The following is a 16,254-nucleotide window of genomic DNA, read 5'->3' as shown; positions in this document are numbered from 1 at the left end:
GGGGATAATCCCAACACATTTGGACAATGGCGTCATGAAGAGCATAGTGTCGTTCTCCAAGACCTATCCATTTATGACCCCTGACCTCCTATGGTGATGACGACTTTGTTGTACGAGTGCTCCAAAGTCTCATAGGCTCCAGTTCCCGGTCCTGTCTCTTTTTCTTCAGGGGCCCATCAAGATCACTATCTGTTTCTTTGAATATAATATCATCGCGTGTTGTTCACGTCACGATTCAAAGCCCGGATTGTCCTTCTCATCTTGGTCTCACCCCACCATCTACCCGGCGTTGGCTTTTAATCCTTTTTGGGTGTAGTCGAAGGTCAGACAAACTCTACATGCGCTCGCACTGTGATCAAGGCTGCGTCCGATTCCCTGCTCAGCACATGGCTAATATTCTCTGTGACTTTGCGATCATCTCTGGACTTTGCTTTATGCATCCGACCCGCCATGCAAACACGCAGTATAGAGATTGATTATGAACAGTGAGAGCAAAAGTGACATTACAATGCTTTGGAAAACATCATTTCGCATTCGAGAGCGGGTTGAGTTGACTTCAATGCCAGTTCAAGCTCGTTTACAGAGTCCAAAAACATGTAGACAAGTGTTCAAAAAACCTGTACTAATACAACTGCAACATTTCGACAGTAGACTCGGAAAGCATACTACATACTTACTCCTTTGCAGCCTCAATTAGTTACATGTGCAATGCCCAAATTGACTTCGACATGTTTATCGTCACCAGCCTCTTCAGTGAACACGAGTTTTGTTTCGGGGCGGAAGATGAGACAGTGCGTAGACCCGCCGAAATGGAACATCCCAATTTGCTGACCCTTCGAGACCTTATCTCCTGGATTTACAATGATTTCACAGCTCGAAACCTCCACCATCCCTACACCCACAAAGCACATCAAGCCGATGCTAGGATTGGATGATCTGATGAAGATCAATGCGCGAGCGGCGACTGCCGTGATGTATGGCTGGGATCGAATGATGGCACCATCACCCTCATTGTCTGGGACTGCAGAATAATAGGTGCCTGGGAGCAGAACAGTCTTCTCGATAGTGCCGTTTACAGGGCTGTGCCAACGATGGTAATCGAGAGGGCTGAGGAAAGCCTGGTAGACAGTCCCGCCAGCGAATTGGGGAGCAAAGGAGTCATTGTTAAGCATGTCGACGAGAGAGTACGGCTGCCCCTTGAGCCAAAATGTGTCGTTTTCTTTTACATCGGAGGCCTTGCGAAAGACGGTGGACTCGCAAGCATTGTTGATAAAATTATCTTCATCCGGGAAGACGGGGCGCTTGCCAGGCCGGAAGAGTCTAGTGAAGAACTCATCCCATGAGGTGAATCCGTGGTATGGCTTATCCGGTTGACAAACGTAGGTCTCGGCGAAGTTTGGCATCATACTTGTCGCTTTAAGACCGAACCAGCCTTCGTCTGCATCTGTGAGTACATGGCGCGAGTCAGGCGTTACAAGGTAGTTCGACCAATATGTGAGCACATTGTAGAGTTGCAGATTGACTTTGGGGTTGACGAACGCGGCAAATCCACCGGTAGTGTTCATAATTGAGTCGAGGATAGCATACAAAGGAACACCGATCACATTCCCTTCTCCACTTTGTACAAATGCGGGCGCTTGCTGAATGGTATCGTTCATCAAATGCAGCATGGTTGTGTAGTTGTTTACCTATTCGTGGATAAGCCTTTACTGAAAATAAATCGTTGAATAGGATGTACATACATAATTTCGGTCTTGTGCATCGTTGTTCTCGCGCACTAATTGCTCAAACCCTTGTTGGAAATATATGAAGATTTGATAATCCGTCTCTATCAAATTTTTGAATTCTTTGATAACAGGGAGGAGGTCGCCATCAGAACGGGCTCGCCCTAACTTTTCAATCCTTTTGTGAATCCAATCCTTGAGGAATTCATGATCACGGGGCAACCATCCGCCATAGTGAGTGCGAGCAGGCATGTTGTCCTGGTGACATTCATGATCAACATAGATTCAAATAAAAAATGAGAAGTAGTAGAACTCACGAGTATGTGTGGTAGATTATCTGGTGGAAGATGGCCGAATGAAACCCTTTATATATGTTATGCAAAAGCACCTCGAGTATATCTGGCAACGCCCTGTGAGCACCGTGACGGGTGAAAAGTGGTGTCTACATTACTGAAGCAGTATGAAATCAGTAAGCCTGGTCATCTAATTATCTCATTGACATGCTTCCCAGACCGAGAATTTCGATTTTGCAGTTCCCACTCACTTAAGAATGGTTCCGGCTTGTCTTTAACAGATAGGGTGGTGCAAGAGACGGGCTCCTACAGATAACAGAGCTCCAAGCAGAACACGTGGCAATGATTCACTCTCCACTTCTTGCCAGCAATGGTAGACGTGGTGTCCTACATGTTTTCAAGTTAGAAAATATAGTCTTGGACACGTGTATCCGGTTTGCGTCAGCGTTTGCACGATATATAAGACAAAAAAAAGCACTTGGTGTTTAGATACACCATCTTGGAGGTGCTGAGGAGGATATCCTAAGAAGCCGAGAATGATAGTTTTCCAGCAATCGTAGGATTAGTATTCGAAGACAAGGTGACCCAAAGATAGTCTGACCTTTCAAAGCAGGCATCCTACCCACGGCGAGTACGGAGGCGAGCAACCTTCGCCAACCTATTTATTTTCCCGCCCATTCTTCGAGACGAAGTAGCTAAAGCAGGCAGGCGAGCTTCGTTGATAGCTGCATATTTATGATTCAGAGGATTGCTACTCTAAGCCCATTAATTTCCGAAATCCGACGAACCTTGACGCTGTAACGCGGAGAACTAACTTGGAAGCTATAACCTCTGAGGTCTTAGTTCAGACTTCCAAAGCGAATACCAATACCACGCAGATTATGAGGAGGGAATAAACAACTCCGTTGCACCGTTCGTTCTGCGCGATGAGCTCGAGTCTCCGCGGCAATGTCCGCTCGCACTCCGCCTTCACTGAGATTGTGGCAAACTCCTAATACTTGCTTGTTCATTGTATGGCTTAGTCTGTCGACGCTCAATTCGTCTATCATTTCTATCATACGGGTCAATAATACTGCCGGTCCTCATTACGCAGAACGACTTTATAGATATCGAACCAGAACCCCAACAATACAACGGAATGAAATAACACAAATGCAATTATTACTATGCGATAGCACAGCATCTCCCTACATCTAGGAACAACGCGGCCATTTACATCGAGGTCAGTTCCTGTCATAATTGCACAAGCTCGTACTGATCGTTTCTTTTGCAAACCGAAAACGTCAAGTTTTCGAAACCAACTGTTCGATCGCTACGCATGACAATTCCTCCGGAGGGTGTCGCATATGCAGCTCCACCTAAACCCCAAGCTCAGCGTACGCTAACTTCAGATTCCATTCAGGACGGGCTTACCAGCATGTGCGCCTTGCATCAGGGATGCCGAGGCCCCCCATCCGAAAATGCCACCCACTGCCCCCATGAGGACTGATGCTGTTCCAGCAGCCTTGGGGGCCGATTAGCAAGGCATAAGGTTACAGAGTTCGAGATACATACCACTGCGCCAGTAATCATTCCAGCTCTCGCGAGGGAATCTCCCATTGAATATTCGTTGCCATTTTCAACACTCCGCGCCTCAAAGGTGAAGAAAAACTGCACCATCAATTGGGTAAAAATTTTGACGACAGCTTCCTCAAATCAGCACTCACAGAGCCAACATGTGCTTTCAATGAATTCCCTGGTGTGACATGATTGTCGAAATGTATGGGAGCACAAAATATGATAGCTATGCGTAGCGGAATGTCGGTATTGTTTCTTATTTCGACGTCAGGCATGACGGGAATGGATGAACTGGGGAAGCGTGTTGCTTGCTATTTATTTATTCTCATGCGCGCTTCTTGAAGGTTTACGTCTAGGAGGTATCCGTGTGGTACACGAGGCCTTTTGATGAGAGTGAGCTGGCGGCTGAATAAGTTATCAGCTTACAACCCTTTTTCTTGAGCAGGACCCTGGCATGGTAACGTCAAGGATCCAAATACGAAGAGCTCTGATCTGCGAAAGCGCAAAAGGCAGTCTAGAATTCAGAGCGCGGCGTTATCAGTGAGCGCTAGTGAGCCCACGAACGCAAACTTTCCTATCATCGCACTGTACATGCAACTCATGACCAGTTCGTTTATAGTATTTCTGTCGTTTCGAGGGCTGCTACGGTCTTAGGTCTTCACAAATCCACAATGACATTATCATCCAGATCTTTGGGTTCAATATTCTCCAGCTCAGAACCAATCAAGTTTCCATTACATGCCCTCCCTCCAAGGCAATAATTGCATCCAACGCCTATCTGAGGGGGTTCGAGCGGGTGTTTCCTTAAGATTCGCGTTTATAGCAACTTCCAAGAGGCCAGTGTGATCACTCATCAAGTGTCATCGTTGGTAACATCGCCGTTGACGCTTCTGAGTGCTGATCACAGTTCACCAAGTTGCCAAAAAAAAAAGTCATCCTATTTCAATCTGTGACTCGATTTCTTGACTTGATTTTCCATGGTGGAGTAGTCTCTTTGACACCTCCAAAATGTTGTTTTTTAATTGAACGATATCTAGTCTAGCTAGCGTCCCAAGTGTTCAGTAGCAGAGCCTTGAATTGAGGAAAATACAGCATGAATACAAGTACACAAGTCGCAACGATGCAAAAATGACTAGTAATAGGAACGCACCAAAAAAAGAAAAGAAAGAAAGATGATACACTTTTAGAAAGCTGCACTATAAAAAAAATCAGTTCAACAATGGCCGCCTTTCGCCTTCGTCTTCAATGTCAATCAGGTTCGGAGGCTCTTTTCGGTTTCTACGAAGCATAGAGCTCACGGCCGGTATAGCTGCCATGATAGCCTGACCTAGAGACACCAAGATGCGGTTTCCATTATTCGCTCGAGTCAACAACTCAGATCCCACCGAGCCCGATCCCATGAGCAAGACCAAGAACGCCAACACCTCACTTTCCCCAACAGCCGCATACACCGTCTTCCGCTCATCAAAAGGCCACTGCACCCCCACATACCTCTTCCACGACCCAGCCCCCACCTGCATAATCTCACCTATACCCTGTCCTCCAATCCCACTCACGCCACCCGCACCCCCGTCACACCACAGCACCATGCTCCCCGACTCTGCCGCACGTGTCTTCGCTTGTTCCCACATGGCGAGACTGACGGCTGTGTCCCAGGTGCGAGCGGGGGCGAGGATTAGAGCAGGGCGGGATGGGAGGTCTGAGAATGCTGTGGGCGAGGCAAAGTCGAAGCAGATGGAGGTGGTGATAGGGATGGGACGTATGTGGTCCGGTAGCGGAGACCAGCTTGGTGCAGTAATGCCTTTCGGATGAGTGAGGTTCAAATTGTATATGGTGGGCGGGTCAACCGAAGGGGTCATTGAGAAAGACTCTGCAACTATAGACAACGTTAGTACTCCTCAAACCGTAAGCACATCAGAAGACATACTTGGAACGAGGTTGCGTTTGTAATATTGCACTATTTCGTCTCCTGGTTTCTGGGAAGAACTGATAAGGGCCAAGCCATTACGTTTAGAGCCTGTCCTGCGATTCGGGCTATCCGGCGTGTCGTCTGAATCTGGCACATATTCCTCAAATGGAACTCCAATGAGTGGTCCTGGAACCTTGCGAATTTTCTCAAACGCCAGCTCCCTCTCCTCTGGACTGTTAAACATGACAGCGGTCTCTGGCCACAGCAAAACCTTTGCTTCAGTCATTGTGGCAGATGTTGAGATGTAATCGTCGAGCGATAGATGTTTGCCTACCGTTGGAGTTGGAAGGACACAACCCACCATGAGTGGGGTTGATGAGGAGTCGTAGGGACGGCGAGGTAATTCGGCGAAAATGGATGGGAGTGAGAACGCAAACAGAAATGCCCCGAGAGGCAAGAACTTGCGAGATGCTGGAGCAGTGGACGTTTCTGCAGTCTCAGAGTATGTGGCGTCCGGGTCGGGATGGTGTATAAGTGATTGAGAAGACAAGTCATCAAGACTTTCTCGGCCCATCAACCATCTCCCAGCTAATTCTGAGCCCAAGACAGCCCATGCGCCGACTATCCAGTCAATACCTGCAGGACCTGTATACCCAAGCATCCAAGTGTACGGGTGCGAACTCGAGGCAGGACTCCAGGAGAGGAGTCTCCCCAATGGAAATGTATGAGAAGCAACGCTCCATACCAGTGCCCATATAGTTGGAAACAGCGTCATCCGGGCCCAAGGCGCTCTGACGCGGCCAGCCAGGAGCACGTCAACAGAGATGGCGAACATGGCGCATAACGATGGTATACCTGATATGAATAGCAGAGCGAAGAACGCTGCTGTATGACTTGGCAATGCATTCGACGCTGATGAGCGATAAGAGAGAGACGCAGCGATTGATACGAATAGCCAGGAGAGAAAAGCCTCTAGGCCTCGTGATGGTCGATAGATGATGCGTTGTGCATGAACGCGTGCAACAGACAGTAAGAGAATCAAAGGAACAAGACTAGGCGAAGGACCCAACGCCAGCCAGGCCAGCAGAGACTCAGCCCCCACAAAGAAAGGTATCGGATGCTTGGTGAGGATGAACGTCTGGAGAGACATGTCGCACAGAACGTGGTGGGCGCAGTACACGAACGTTCAACTTATGTACTTGAATGACCAAAGTCCATATCAGGAAATACTCATTTCTACTTCCCTTTTTGGCTCAGGATAAAGGGGCATTTTTTTATTTTTTAATGGACCAGATATATAAATCTGTCGTCGCGAACTCGAACCGCCCAATAATTCTTCCTCCAACCCTCATGCAAGTATCTCGCACCGCAGTGTCTTCCTACTAACACTCAACTTTTGTGAGAATACCAGACTGCCAGTGCGCGATAAAACATAAACATAAACACATCCAGTGTCATCATGCAGCCATTTTTTTTTCAGCTTTTGAAGTGCGTATTCATTGTGTATTAGTGTTTTTTTACAGGCTGATTGATCTCTTACCTTCGTCTTATATAGCTCCGGTGCGCCGTATCGGAGATAAAGCACTTCCCACTATCCCCAACGAGATATATTCCGAAATCTTCGAGAACATCCAATCAGAGATATCAGAGTATTACTACAAGGCCTTCCTGGACAGAACGGCTCGCGTTTGCCGTCTGTTCAACCTTGTAGCATCTCAGCACATTCTCAAGTCCATACGACTGAGCGGCAGACCATCCGAAGCAAATACTGCTCCATATTTATCGAATTTAACCAGACAGATCGCTATGAACGAAGAGCCTGGAATCTCTAATGCCCTCTTCGTCAAAGACTGTATCGTGCGGGACTTTCAAGAGAGAAATCAGGAGAATTGCGCAGCTCTGAGTCTACAAACAACGGCATTAGCCCATATGATCAACATCCGCTCGCTCACCATTCTTTACACTCCACTCACAAACGAGCAGCTCTCCGCTTTCTCCAATATAGCCAATCTTGAATTTCTCATTCTTGTGGATTGTCGCATGTCAGAAAATATACCGTCAGCCGTTGTTTGTTTGGGCAAACTGGTCAAGCCTGTCTCGGTCGAAACCATTTATCGCAAGGGTAGGAAGAACTTGTTACAAAGCGTCAAATTTCCTGCCTTGAAGATCCTTAGAACCGGACAGCTTCGAGTTCGCAAAAGACATTGTCTCTCAATCTTACAATCCAGTCATTGAAGAGCTGTACCTTGAATTTAATGACCGCGAATTCATGTTGTTGTTTGGCGAGACAGTCACTGACTTGGTTGAACGGATCCTACCACGCTGCCCTTCCCTTAAACGCTTGGCATTCTACCAACTCCCTATGCCAGAAAAATCACTTATCAATTTCATCTTCGGTGCCGCCACTTACTCTTTACCCTCGAATTCAATCTTCGCTGCATGTCGCTTCGAGAAATCACGGTGGCAAGTCCGGGTATAATTCCTTGCAACTACTGACTTACAGAAAAGAAAAAACCCCGCACAGCTGTTCTCTGACATTCGCCAGGACAGTAGAGTCGCTGACGGACGTGATATTTGGTAATTTAGATGATTCTTGGATGCTAGATCTTCCCAAGCAGCACGAAAGCGTCATATTGATTGGGTCGTTTCCTCACATCTCTCGCGTTCGACTCGGTCAAATCGAGTGGCGACGCCACAAGCAAGATATCTGGCGTCCCCGGGTCGCATCAGCCGTGTTTTTATCCATGGTGAGGTCCCGATTGGAGCAGCGGTACCTACGGCCTCTTCCCAGAGACTTCGATGGCTGCTTAGCCTCCATCATGGATCCTGCTTTGCTCGCAAGATTCAAAAATGGTCCTGAAGTACATACAACGCCTACGGGCGAAGTTTACTTCTAAAATAGTTACATATATTACAATCTTGTACTACAGATGTGATGTACAGTTAAACAGAGTGCTGGCGCTTGTAGAGCTAGAAAGTGTGAAGAGTATTTAGAGCATCTCCATTTGCATATACTAGGCACCCACGATGCTGCATAGCATCGTTCATCGCCACACACTCAATCTAGGAGCACGAGCACGTCACCAGGTTGTACATGGGCACCTTCTATTATCTCCTTTCCCATACCCCGCACTGTTCGCCCAACGTTCTCCTCCCCAGCGCGAACAGCAATTTCTGTCTTCATTGCTTCCAGAATGACCAATACGTCCTCAGGCGACTTGACGACATCTCCAGGACTACACTTGATTTTCCATATCGAAGCTGACAACGACGATTGAACCTTTGGTCCCATGTGATTGACATCTACTCAGTATCTCGTGAGACCTATGAACTTCGTTAGAATGTGATTTTCGCTACGTACCGCCCACTTCAGTAGATAAAGCGCTCTCAGCTTCTTTGGCTTCTTTGTCAGCCTGCCATTCGCGAAGAAGCTCTTCCTCGCTGAATAGTTATAGTGAGCGAAGACCGTAAGTACAAGAATAGATCTGTGGGACATACCGCGCTTCTTCTTGGGCTGATCCTTTAGCTTGTCTTTCTTTGAACTGTGTGATCTCCTCTGCGATTAACTTGGTGAAGCGATCATAATTCGCCATAGAAAATGTTATGGGCTCAATCTAGACGTATAGATAATCGATATTACCTCCCTTTCCAATCGATAGTATAACGCAGAAAATACCTTGAACGAATAACGCCCTGCATCAAACTCCTTTTCTATCTAAAAGGAGTTTCAGTCAATTTCAGTCACTCCAAACGAAATTTGCAACAAAAATCACCTCTAAATATTCCTTTTCACTGACTGGGTTGAAGTGGATCTTGATGGGAATGAGTGAAGCTATCACAAGTCTAATATGATGGTATAACTTTACCTGATCAAACGGCCGAAGCAGCCAAGGCCTATCAGAGCGGAAATCCGCTCCCTTTCCCCACGTTTGCCAGCCTGGCAATGTCCTCCCAAACAACTGGTATCCTCCAGGAGACACGGTGGGATATATGGCAGCCACCACGCCAGCAATACCCACGGCTCCCTGTTAAAATCTGGGTCAACCGGTAGTCTATTGCAAGTTTATATCCGTACCCTGGGAGTAAATGTCCGCGAAGGATTCATCTTCTGGCCTACCAATCGACATCGTGGATCGACCTGCCCATGTAAGTCAGCCATTAAATATTTCAGTAAGTCGTGAAGAGACCTACCGGAACCAGAAAGGGACACGCCAAGTAGAAACCAACACCGAAAACGAGCTACGTTGTTCGGTTTTGAAGATGGGGCTATACATTTGACTGACAACTAGCTCACTTACCCAGTTTGACGATATCAGTTTCCACAAAGTCTCAAAAGCACCGCCTGGGATACCATTGTTCCTAGCCAGATAGTCGATGTTGCTAGGAAGATATACAGCCTTGTTTCTCGTAGTGCTCATGTATCTCTGGCATGCCTCTCGGCTCCATTGATCGTCGAGCACAATGGGAAATATTATCCTTCGCCCAGGGAACTCCACCTCAGACATCGAAGCAGGAAGGGACGAGTCGACGTCGAGAAGAAGTACAAGCAGTTCTCTCTGGGATATCACCGCCGGATCGTAGTGAATCATGGTAGAGCGGATGCAAGGCGCAAATGCCCATACGCCTTTGACCCCCCTCTTGCCTACTTCAGTTTCCAACGCATGCACACGAGCTCGCATGTGGAAGTCGAGTCGTGAATCACCGTACTCCACCAGGACAGCGGAATCTCCAGCCTAGCCCATATTCAAAGCGATACGAATGAATTCATATAGATGGACAGGGTTATCTTTGAGCTTACCTGACGTATCACGATCCCGGGTCTTGCTTTGTCCTCCGACTCGGGAACGGCATGCAATATCGATTGCAGAGGTTTATCTTCAAATTCTACAGGAGTCCACGTTGGAGAAACTGAAGGATCGACCAATGTGCTCTTGATAGCTTCAAACCACTGCACGAGATTTTCTCTACACAACACAGAATCATCATACGTTATCCTTTGGAATTTGACAGTATTTCCCGGGCTTAACTGGCCCAACTTCCACCTAAAGACAAACTTAGTATTGACCCCAAGATGAAATCCGGTGTGGATAGAAGTAGCTCACTCACATCTCAGCCGACGCAACAGTGCACACACAAACATACCCGCCCATATCCGGGCCCTCCTGCGTCAAGATAACAGGTGTATCTCCATTAACGTTCACCGATCCCAGAGCATACCCGTTATCTAGTATATTACTCGGATGAGAACCGCCCTCACCACCACTGCTTCTCGCCCACTCAAACCTTTCCTTACTCTCCAGACGTATGCCCATGCGGTTACTCGAAGAGCTTATGCGCCAGGAAGTCGAGTAAAACGTTTGGGAGCCTTTGTTCAACAAATATTCTTCGTCATCTTGTGGGCCTGCGAGAACGTAGACCGTCCAATCCTTGTGATAGAGAGGTATGAGAGTGTGTAGTACTCGTTGGGAAGCCGACTGAGTCGCTTCTTCCTCTGTAGGCTCGCAATCGCCGAGAGCTAGTTGATCTCCAGACACCAGCTTTCTTCCCTGCATTTTGTATGTCAGACAATAAACAAAACGTGCATAAGTACAGGAATTTATACCTGGTATCCTCCTGTGCCCATGGACGTCGACTTGGATCCTAGATATTCAGGTACCTCAGGGAATCCACCCCTTATCGCGAGATACACTCTCAATCCTGCGCTGGTCTGGTTACTTCCAATGACAAGCCTTCCATCTGCCGGAACGACTAGGCGAGTCCACATCTCCACTTCCTTACCATCAATTTTTACAGGCACGCTTTTACCGGTCACTGCTACCACTGCTGACACAAGGAAACGCAACCTGAAGTCAGCTCCAGGTAAAGTGACGATCTCCAATGCTTCCGTCTCCGGCATGTTCCCCACGAGAAGATTGGCTGTGCTGAACGCTTGAGAGTCCATGGGCCCACTTCGTGGGATTCCAAATCCAATTCGACGGCCAGGTAGATCTTGGATTGTGGTCTCGACCCCACCAGATATCACAGCCATAGCTCTAGTATCACCAAATGATAACCCAGTCAGCTCGACGAGACAATAAAGTTGAACAATTAACTTGCTTTGGTATGAAGGGAAAGGTATCGAGGAACTTCGTCGTTGCTTTGCCGAGTGTGAACGTTGAACTCTCGCAGATTGCTTTTAAATAGTGAATGTTATTAGGTGGGCCATGAATCTTACATTCTTCGAGTGTTTTGATCAATCTCGTGATAGCCTCTTCCCTAGTTGAGCCGACTACGATCAATTTGCACAAAAGAGGGTCGAAGAAAGGTGTGATCGACGTTCCACTCGAGATCTATTACAAGACAGCAACGTGATTTAACACGGATGACGGCTACAAATGGACGCACATACCCAATGATCTATCCTCAGCCATTCATCGCTTCCCTTCACCTCTAGATCTACGAACTGTAGTATCCCAGGACATGGCCTGAAGCTGTCCGCTGGGTTCTCGCAGTACACTCGCGCTTCAATAGCATGCGTCTGTCCGGCAGCAATGTTCCTGTCGTAGACGTCTTGCGACACTCCCGCTGCATGGAAGTCTAGTCCTCCATCAATGTTTTCAAATTGGGCAATGCCTTGCACGATCATGAGTTTGACGATGTCAAGCCCGGGATGGATGGCCTCTGTGATGGGGTGCTCGACCTGTAACACGATTTAGTCGAAAATGAAGATTGATGGATATATTGGCGAGATAAGTACCTGTATGCGCGTGTTCATTTCCAGAAAATAAAAACTTCCTGTGTTATCATCCACAAGAAATTCGACAGTGCCTATATCGCGGTAAGCAGCTGAATGAAGACAACATCTCGTCGACAACCAACCTGCAGAAGCATATTTAATCATCTTGCATAATTGAACTGCAGCCTGACATATATCATTCCTGAGGCCTGTTAAAAAAGGCAAATATCAGATGTCAACAGTAAGTGCATTCTATATTGTATATTCGAATGAGGCACATACCAGGATGGTGAGAGAAGAAAGGACTAGGAGTCTCCTCGATGACTTTTTGGTGCCTTCGCTGCACGCTGCATTCTCGCTCTCCCATGTGCACGACGTCACCCAGGCCATTCCCAAATATCTGGAATATAGTTAATGAGGAACAAAACACTTGTAGCAAAAGAATGAAGTACCTGAACTTCAATATGACGTGCAGCTGGGAAATAACGTTCGATGAAAACTCCATTGTGATGGAAAAGGGTCTGGAAGAAGGAGGAAAAATGAGCATTCAATCAGGAGTGAGGCATTTCACAAACCTGAGCGCGTTCCTTCGTAGCGGTAAATCGCTCAACAAGCTCTTCCTCATTATAGCAAATTACAAGACCCATCCCACCACCTCCAGCTGTCGCTTTTAACATGACGGGAAAGCGTACCTCCTTGGCCATTACCAAGGCGTCGTTGGAAAGACTGAGAAGCCCTTGTGAGCCTGGGACAAGCTGTAAGCCAGCTTGAGCAGCTATAGCTCTTGCTTCGTGCTTCAACCCCATCATCTCGATAATGTGAGGCTGGGGTCCGAGCCAGGTGATACCAGCTTCGATAACGAGTCGTGAAAACTCTGCGTTCTCGGAGAGGAATCCATAGCCCGGATGAACAAGCGTGACATTATATTGTTTGCAAATGGAGAGAATATGAGTGACAGAAAGGTAGGCCTTGGACTCGGACGGTGCAACCCCAGAGTCGCCTTCGGGACTGGACTGCAGCATGACTGACTCGTCTGCGAGGGAGACATGTGGAGAGAGGGCGTCTGAAGACGTGTAAATGGCTAAGGTGACAATTCCAAGCTGCCTTGCTGTGTGTATGATACGAACACCTATCTCTCCACGGTTGGCGATAAGTAATTTATGGTTGGAATACATATATTTGAGAAGGCGAAGAGTAAAGACGCGTTTATGATACTTGGTATCTTATCCTGAGGGACGAACATCCCATATCGGCCGGATTGACAGGTAAAGATAGCAGTATTTTGGTCATGCGTACCTTGTGGGGGACCTGTATATCAAAGCGCCTGGGGAGTACGTTCAGGAAGGTCGCCAAAATAGACAGCACAGTAACTTACGCCCTCCAAAATAGCCAAGGCTGATAATCAGCGATGATAGACGTGCTCTCTCCATAGCAATTCGGGGGCTATCAGCATCACACGCTTATCACTTGACCGGTCGACCTGCAGAACTTGAAACAGAGAACTTCAAATATCAGCGCTTGCATTCACTGGCAGCTATGGAAAGCGTTGCGGTTAACGTTACATCGACTTCACCATGGTACCAGACAGCCTGTGGATATTTAAATGCTACGACTGCATTAATAAAACATCAACCTACTTAAGCTTAGCCGTCTTTTCCTAAGGCCTAAGAAATTCGACCTTGATAAGGTCAAAAGAGAAGACTAGCCATAGGTAAAATTAGAAAAGCTTGAATAAGGACACCCCTCGTGCTTAATCGCTCTTACGCATATCTGGTGGTGCTCAGAGCAGTCTATGCGCAGTACTTTCTGCTAGATAGAGATACGGCTTTCACTGGAGTCAGGCTTCTCTGTCCTACGCTCGGTCCAAAGCACCGAGCAGCAGACTCCCAACCGTCGCTAGAACCGGCGCATAATTCCAGTGATTCCACTCTCCCTTTCCGACCTGAGCCTTACAGACAGCGCCATCCACCAACGCTACACCGCTGCCAGCTATCAGGATGCAACCTAATGTTTTACGGTCTCCAAAGTACGCGGCTGCGTAGATGGCCAGACCCATGAACACGTCCCTCGCTCCATAGAGCACCATCAGGTTGTCGACGAGTTTCTTGTCCACAGCAGAGGCTGGTGCTTCGAACTCGAAGAACTCGATTGCATTTCGAGGCCGTAGGATGCCATTTATGCCAAAGCCTAGGAAGATAGTTGCAAATATGGTTGCGGAGAAGCGAAGGTAGGGCGACTGGGAGAAGCTTGAGGTGACCATAGCTGTGTTTAGTCAGTTACTGGTCAGCAGCACCAGTACTAGTGGGTCAGTGCCTCTACGCACCTTTGTTGACTGTCATATATGCTCAAAGGGATTATTGGGGACGATAGGGGTTGTTATTTTGTTCAGTTATTATAGACATTCCGAGTCATGATCAAGTCTACGTGTGAAAAAGTGACGTGGCGCGTCCGCTCTATATAGGCCTGTGTAGGTACTATAAGTACTGTAATACCTAATGGATGCCAATGACACGTCAAACAATGCTGGCAACCATTCCTTGCAGTCAATGCGTCCGATCCCACTCGATCCCTTCTCTATTGATGCCCTGTCATATGAGGATCTCCTCGAAAATCGCCACTTCCGTGAAATGGTTCGAAAACGTCATGTAGTCGCAGATCAATTCCTTGAGAGTCAATCAAATTACAATAAATTAATGGGTTTGGTAGTGGGTCTTTTAGATACGGAACGTACTCGTTTCGAACAGCAAAAGGCCTCAGAACAGAGGCTACGAGCAGTTGAAGATGAACTCCGTAAGATCAGTAGCGAAAATCAAGTATTGAAGCAGGAGAACCGCTTTCACCAGCAAGAGGTTTCGAGACTACAAACTGCCCTCGACGAGCGGACCAACTCGGCGTAAGTGTTTCCATCATTTCATTTTTATCATTATTTACCGACTTTGTCTCTCTGATGTTATTGCCAGTGTCTCTACAATCTACCCCAGCGACTCGGCCTCTCACTTTGCTCTCATCACCGCTCATAATCCAACCAAAGCTACCCGTCAAGCTCATGACTGCGCGCCGGAGCTCCAAACCCCTGAAGGGCATACGTGTATTACAGAACTTACTGCCACTAATCACCGCATAACAGAAACTATGAGTACCAACCTCACGCCAGCACCTGATTGCGAAGGCCTTTGGAAATGTGCCTTGCTCGAGATGATGGCTAAACGCCTTGCAAAGCTAGACGAATCAATTTTAGACGCTTGCTTAGTCTGGGTGAACGAGATGGCAGAGGTCGCAGTGAGTGGCACGGCCGCTCACTGCGACCTTTAATTAATGTCATGTTTAACAGCGAAATTTTCGGGATATGAGGGATATGTACAATGTCCCACCTGATCCAGAGGTAGAGTGGTATTTTAATCACCGGGTTTCGAACCGTCGTCGAGACGGCAGAGACACAATCAGTGCCTCAGAGTGGGCTGCAGCCCAGGTGAGCGTCCCTCAATCCCTCACCATTGATAACTAACTTTGTTTCTGGCAGTAGATATAACCACAAATACATCGCAATATGCCCCTCTTCCGGGTCAGTCATCCCCACCAAAAACCGACCACCCCAAGAAAGTGACAAGCGGAGTCAGCTTTCCATCGTTCAAGGCAAGAGGAAGAAGCCAAGTCAGGTTTCTATTGATGAAAGAAAGAGGAAAAAGTCACGCATGACGTCGGCCAGAGAGGACACTGCCCAATCAGCCAGAACAGTAACTGGACTCCTCCCTTCAACATATCGAAAATGCCCGTCACTGGAATACTTCCGCGAAAAGCTAGAAGCAAGCAATAAGTAGCTCACAATAGCATCATTCAGACTGTCTTCGCCTAGCCACTCCACAGGCCACATCATAAGCTATATAAAGCCTTTGAAAGCTTCCCAAGTCCCAATCGAGTACCACATGTATTTACCTTTACCCACCGTGACTCGTGCTGACAGCTGACTTCGCCGTTCCTCCTTTTATTTCTGTGGGACCACGCTTCTCTCAGCAAGTCATGAGAACTGTGTATCTTGCACCATCCACAAAATCCAAC

General features: G+C 47.5%; 6 protein-coding genes across 6 annotated transcripts; 1 reads left to right on the top strand and 5 right to left on the bottom strand.

Moving 5' to 3' along the window:
* Positions 1-576: 576 nt before the first annotated feature.
* On the bottom strand, positions 577-2,131 carry SERLADRAFT_362309 (uncharacterized protein; the record flags this gene model as incomplete). The annotated part of the gene is made up of 3 exons (XM_007320076.1): positions 577-1,688; positions 1,743-1,982; positions 2,042-2,131. 2 exons carry the CDS (start codon positions 1,974-1,976, stop codon positions 690-692), a joined length of 1,233 nt encoding a protein of 410 aa, XP_007320138.1.
* Positions 2,132-4,549: 2,418 nt separating this feature from the next.
* SERLADRAFT_416463 (uncharacterized protein) lies at positions 4,550-6,633 on the bottom strand (the record flags this gene model as incomplete). The annotated part of the gene is made up of 2 exons (XM_007320075.1): positions 4,550-5,450; positions 5,502-6,633. 2 exons carry the CDS (start codon positions 6,631-6,633, stop codon positions 4,783-4,785), a joined length of 1,800 nt encoding a protein of 599 aa, XP_007320137.1.
* Positions 6,634-6,766: 133 nt separating this feature from the next.
* SERLADRAFT_416462 (uncharacterized protein) lies at positions 6,767-7,962 on the top strand (the record flags this gene model as incomplete). The annotated part of the gene is made up of 3 exons (XM_007320074.1): positions 6,767-6,971; positions 7,007-7,605; positions 7,658-7,962. The coding sequence occupies 3 exons, from the start codon at positions 6,943-6,945 to the stop codon at positions 7,960-7,962; spliced, it is 933 nt and encodes a 310-aa protein (XP_007320136.1).
* Positions 7,963-8,332: 370 nt separating this feature from the next.
* Positions 8,333-13,373, bottom strand: SERLADRAFT_450619 (uncharacterized protein; the record flags this gene model as incomplete). The annotated part of the gene is made up of 19 exons (XM_007320073.1): positions 8,333-8,786; positions 8,845-8,924; positions 8,982-9,097; positions 9,160-9,198; positions 9,257-9,295; positions 9,350-9,508; positions 9,559-9,621; positions 9,675-9,722; positions 9,782-10,216; positions 10,282-10,525; positions 10,590-11,029; positions 11,086-11,515; positions 11,580-11,812; positions 11,872-12,162; positions 12,220-12,290; positions 12,342-12,407; positions 12,481-12,598; positions 12,651-12,719; positions 12,774-13,373. 19 exons carry the CDS (start codon positions 13,371-13,373, stop codon positions 8,542-8,544), a joined length of 3,786 nt encoding a protein of 1,261 aa, XP_007320135.1.
* A 538-nt stretch (positions 13,374-13,911) lies between these two features.
* SERLADRAFT_471414 (uncharacterized protein) lies at positions 13,912-14,622 on the bottom strand (the record flags this gene model as incomplete). The annotated part of the gene is made up of 2 exons (XM_007320072.1): positions 13,912-14,460; positions 14,522-14,622. 2 exons carry the CDS (start codon positions 14,535-14,537, stop codon positions 14,051-14,053), a joined length of 426 nt encoding a protein of 141 aa, XP_007320134.1.
* Positions 14,623-15,618: 996 nt separating this feature from the next.
* SERLADRAFT_393652 (uncharacterized protein) lies at positions 15,619-16,247 on the bottom strand (the record flags this gene model as incomplete). The annotated part of the gene is made up of 3 exons (XM_007320071.1): positions 15,619-15,667; positions 15,722-16,123; positions 16,214-16,247. A coding segment is annotated over one exon (211 nt), but the record flags the coding sequence as incomplete, so codon positions are not given.
* Positions 16,248-16,254: the final 7 nt, after the last annotated feature.

This window comes from Serpula lacrymans (assembly GCF_000218685.1).
Source record: "Serpula lacrymans var. lacrymans S7.9 unplaced genomic scaffold SERLAscaffold_9, whole genome shotgun sequence".
Taxonomy (NCBI): domain Eukaryota; kingdom Fungi; phylum Basidiomycota; class Agaricomycetes; order Boletales; family Serpulaceae; genus Serpula; species Serpula lacrymans.
This window is presented reverse-complemented; position numbering and strand designations above follow the sequence as displayed.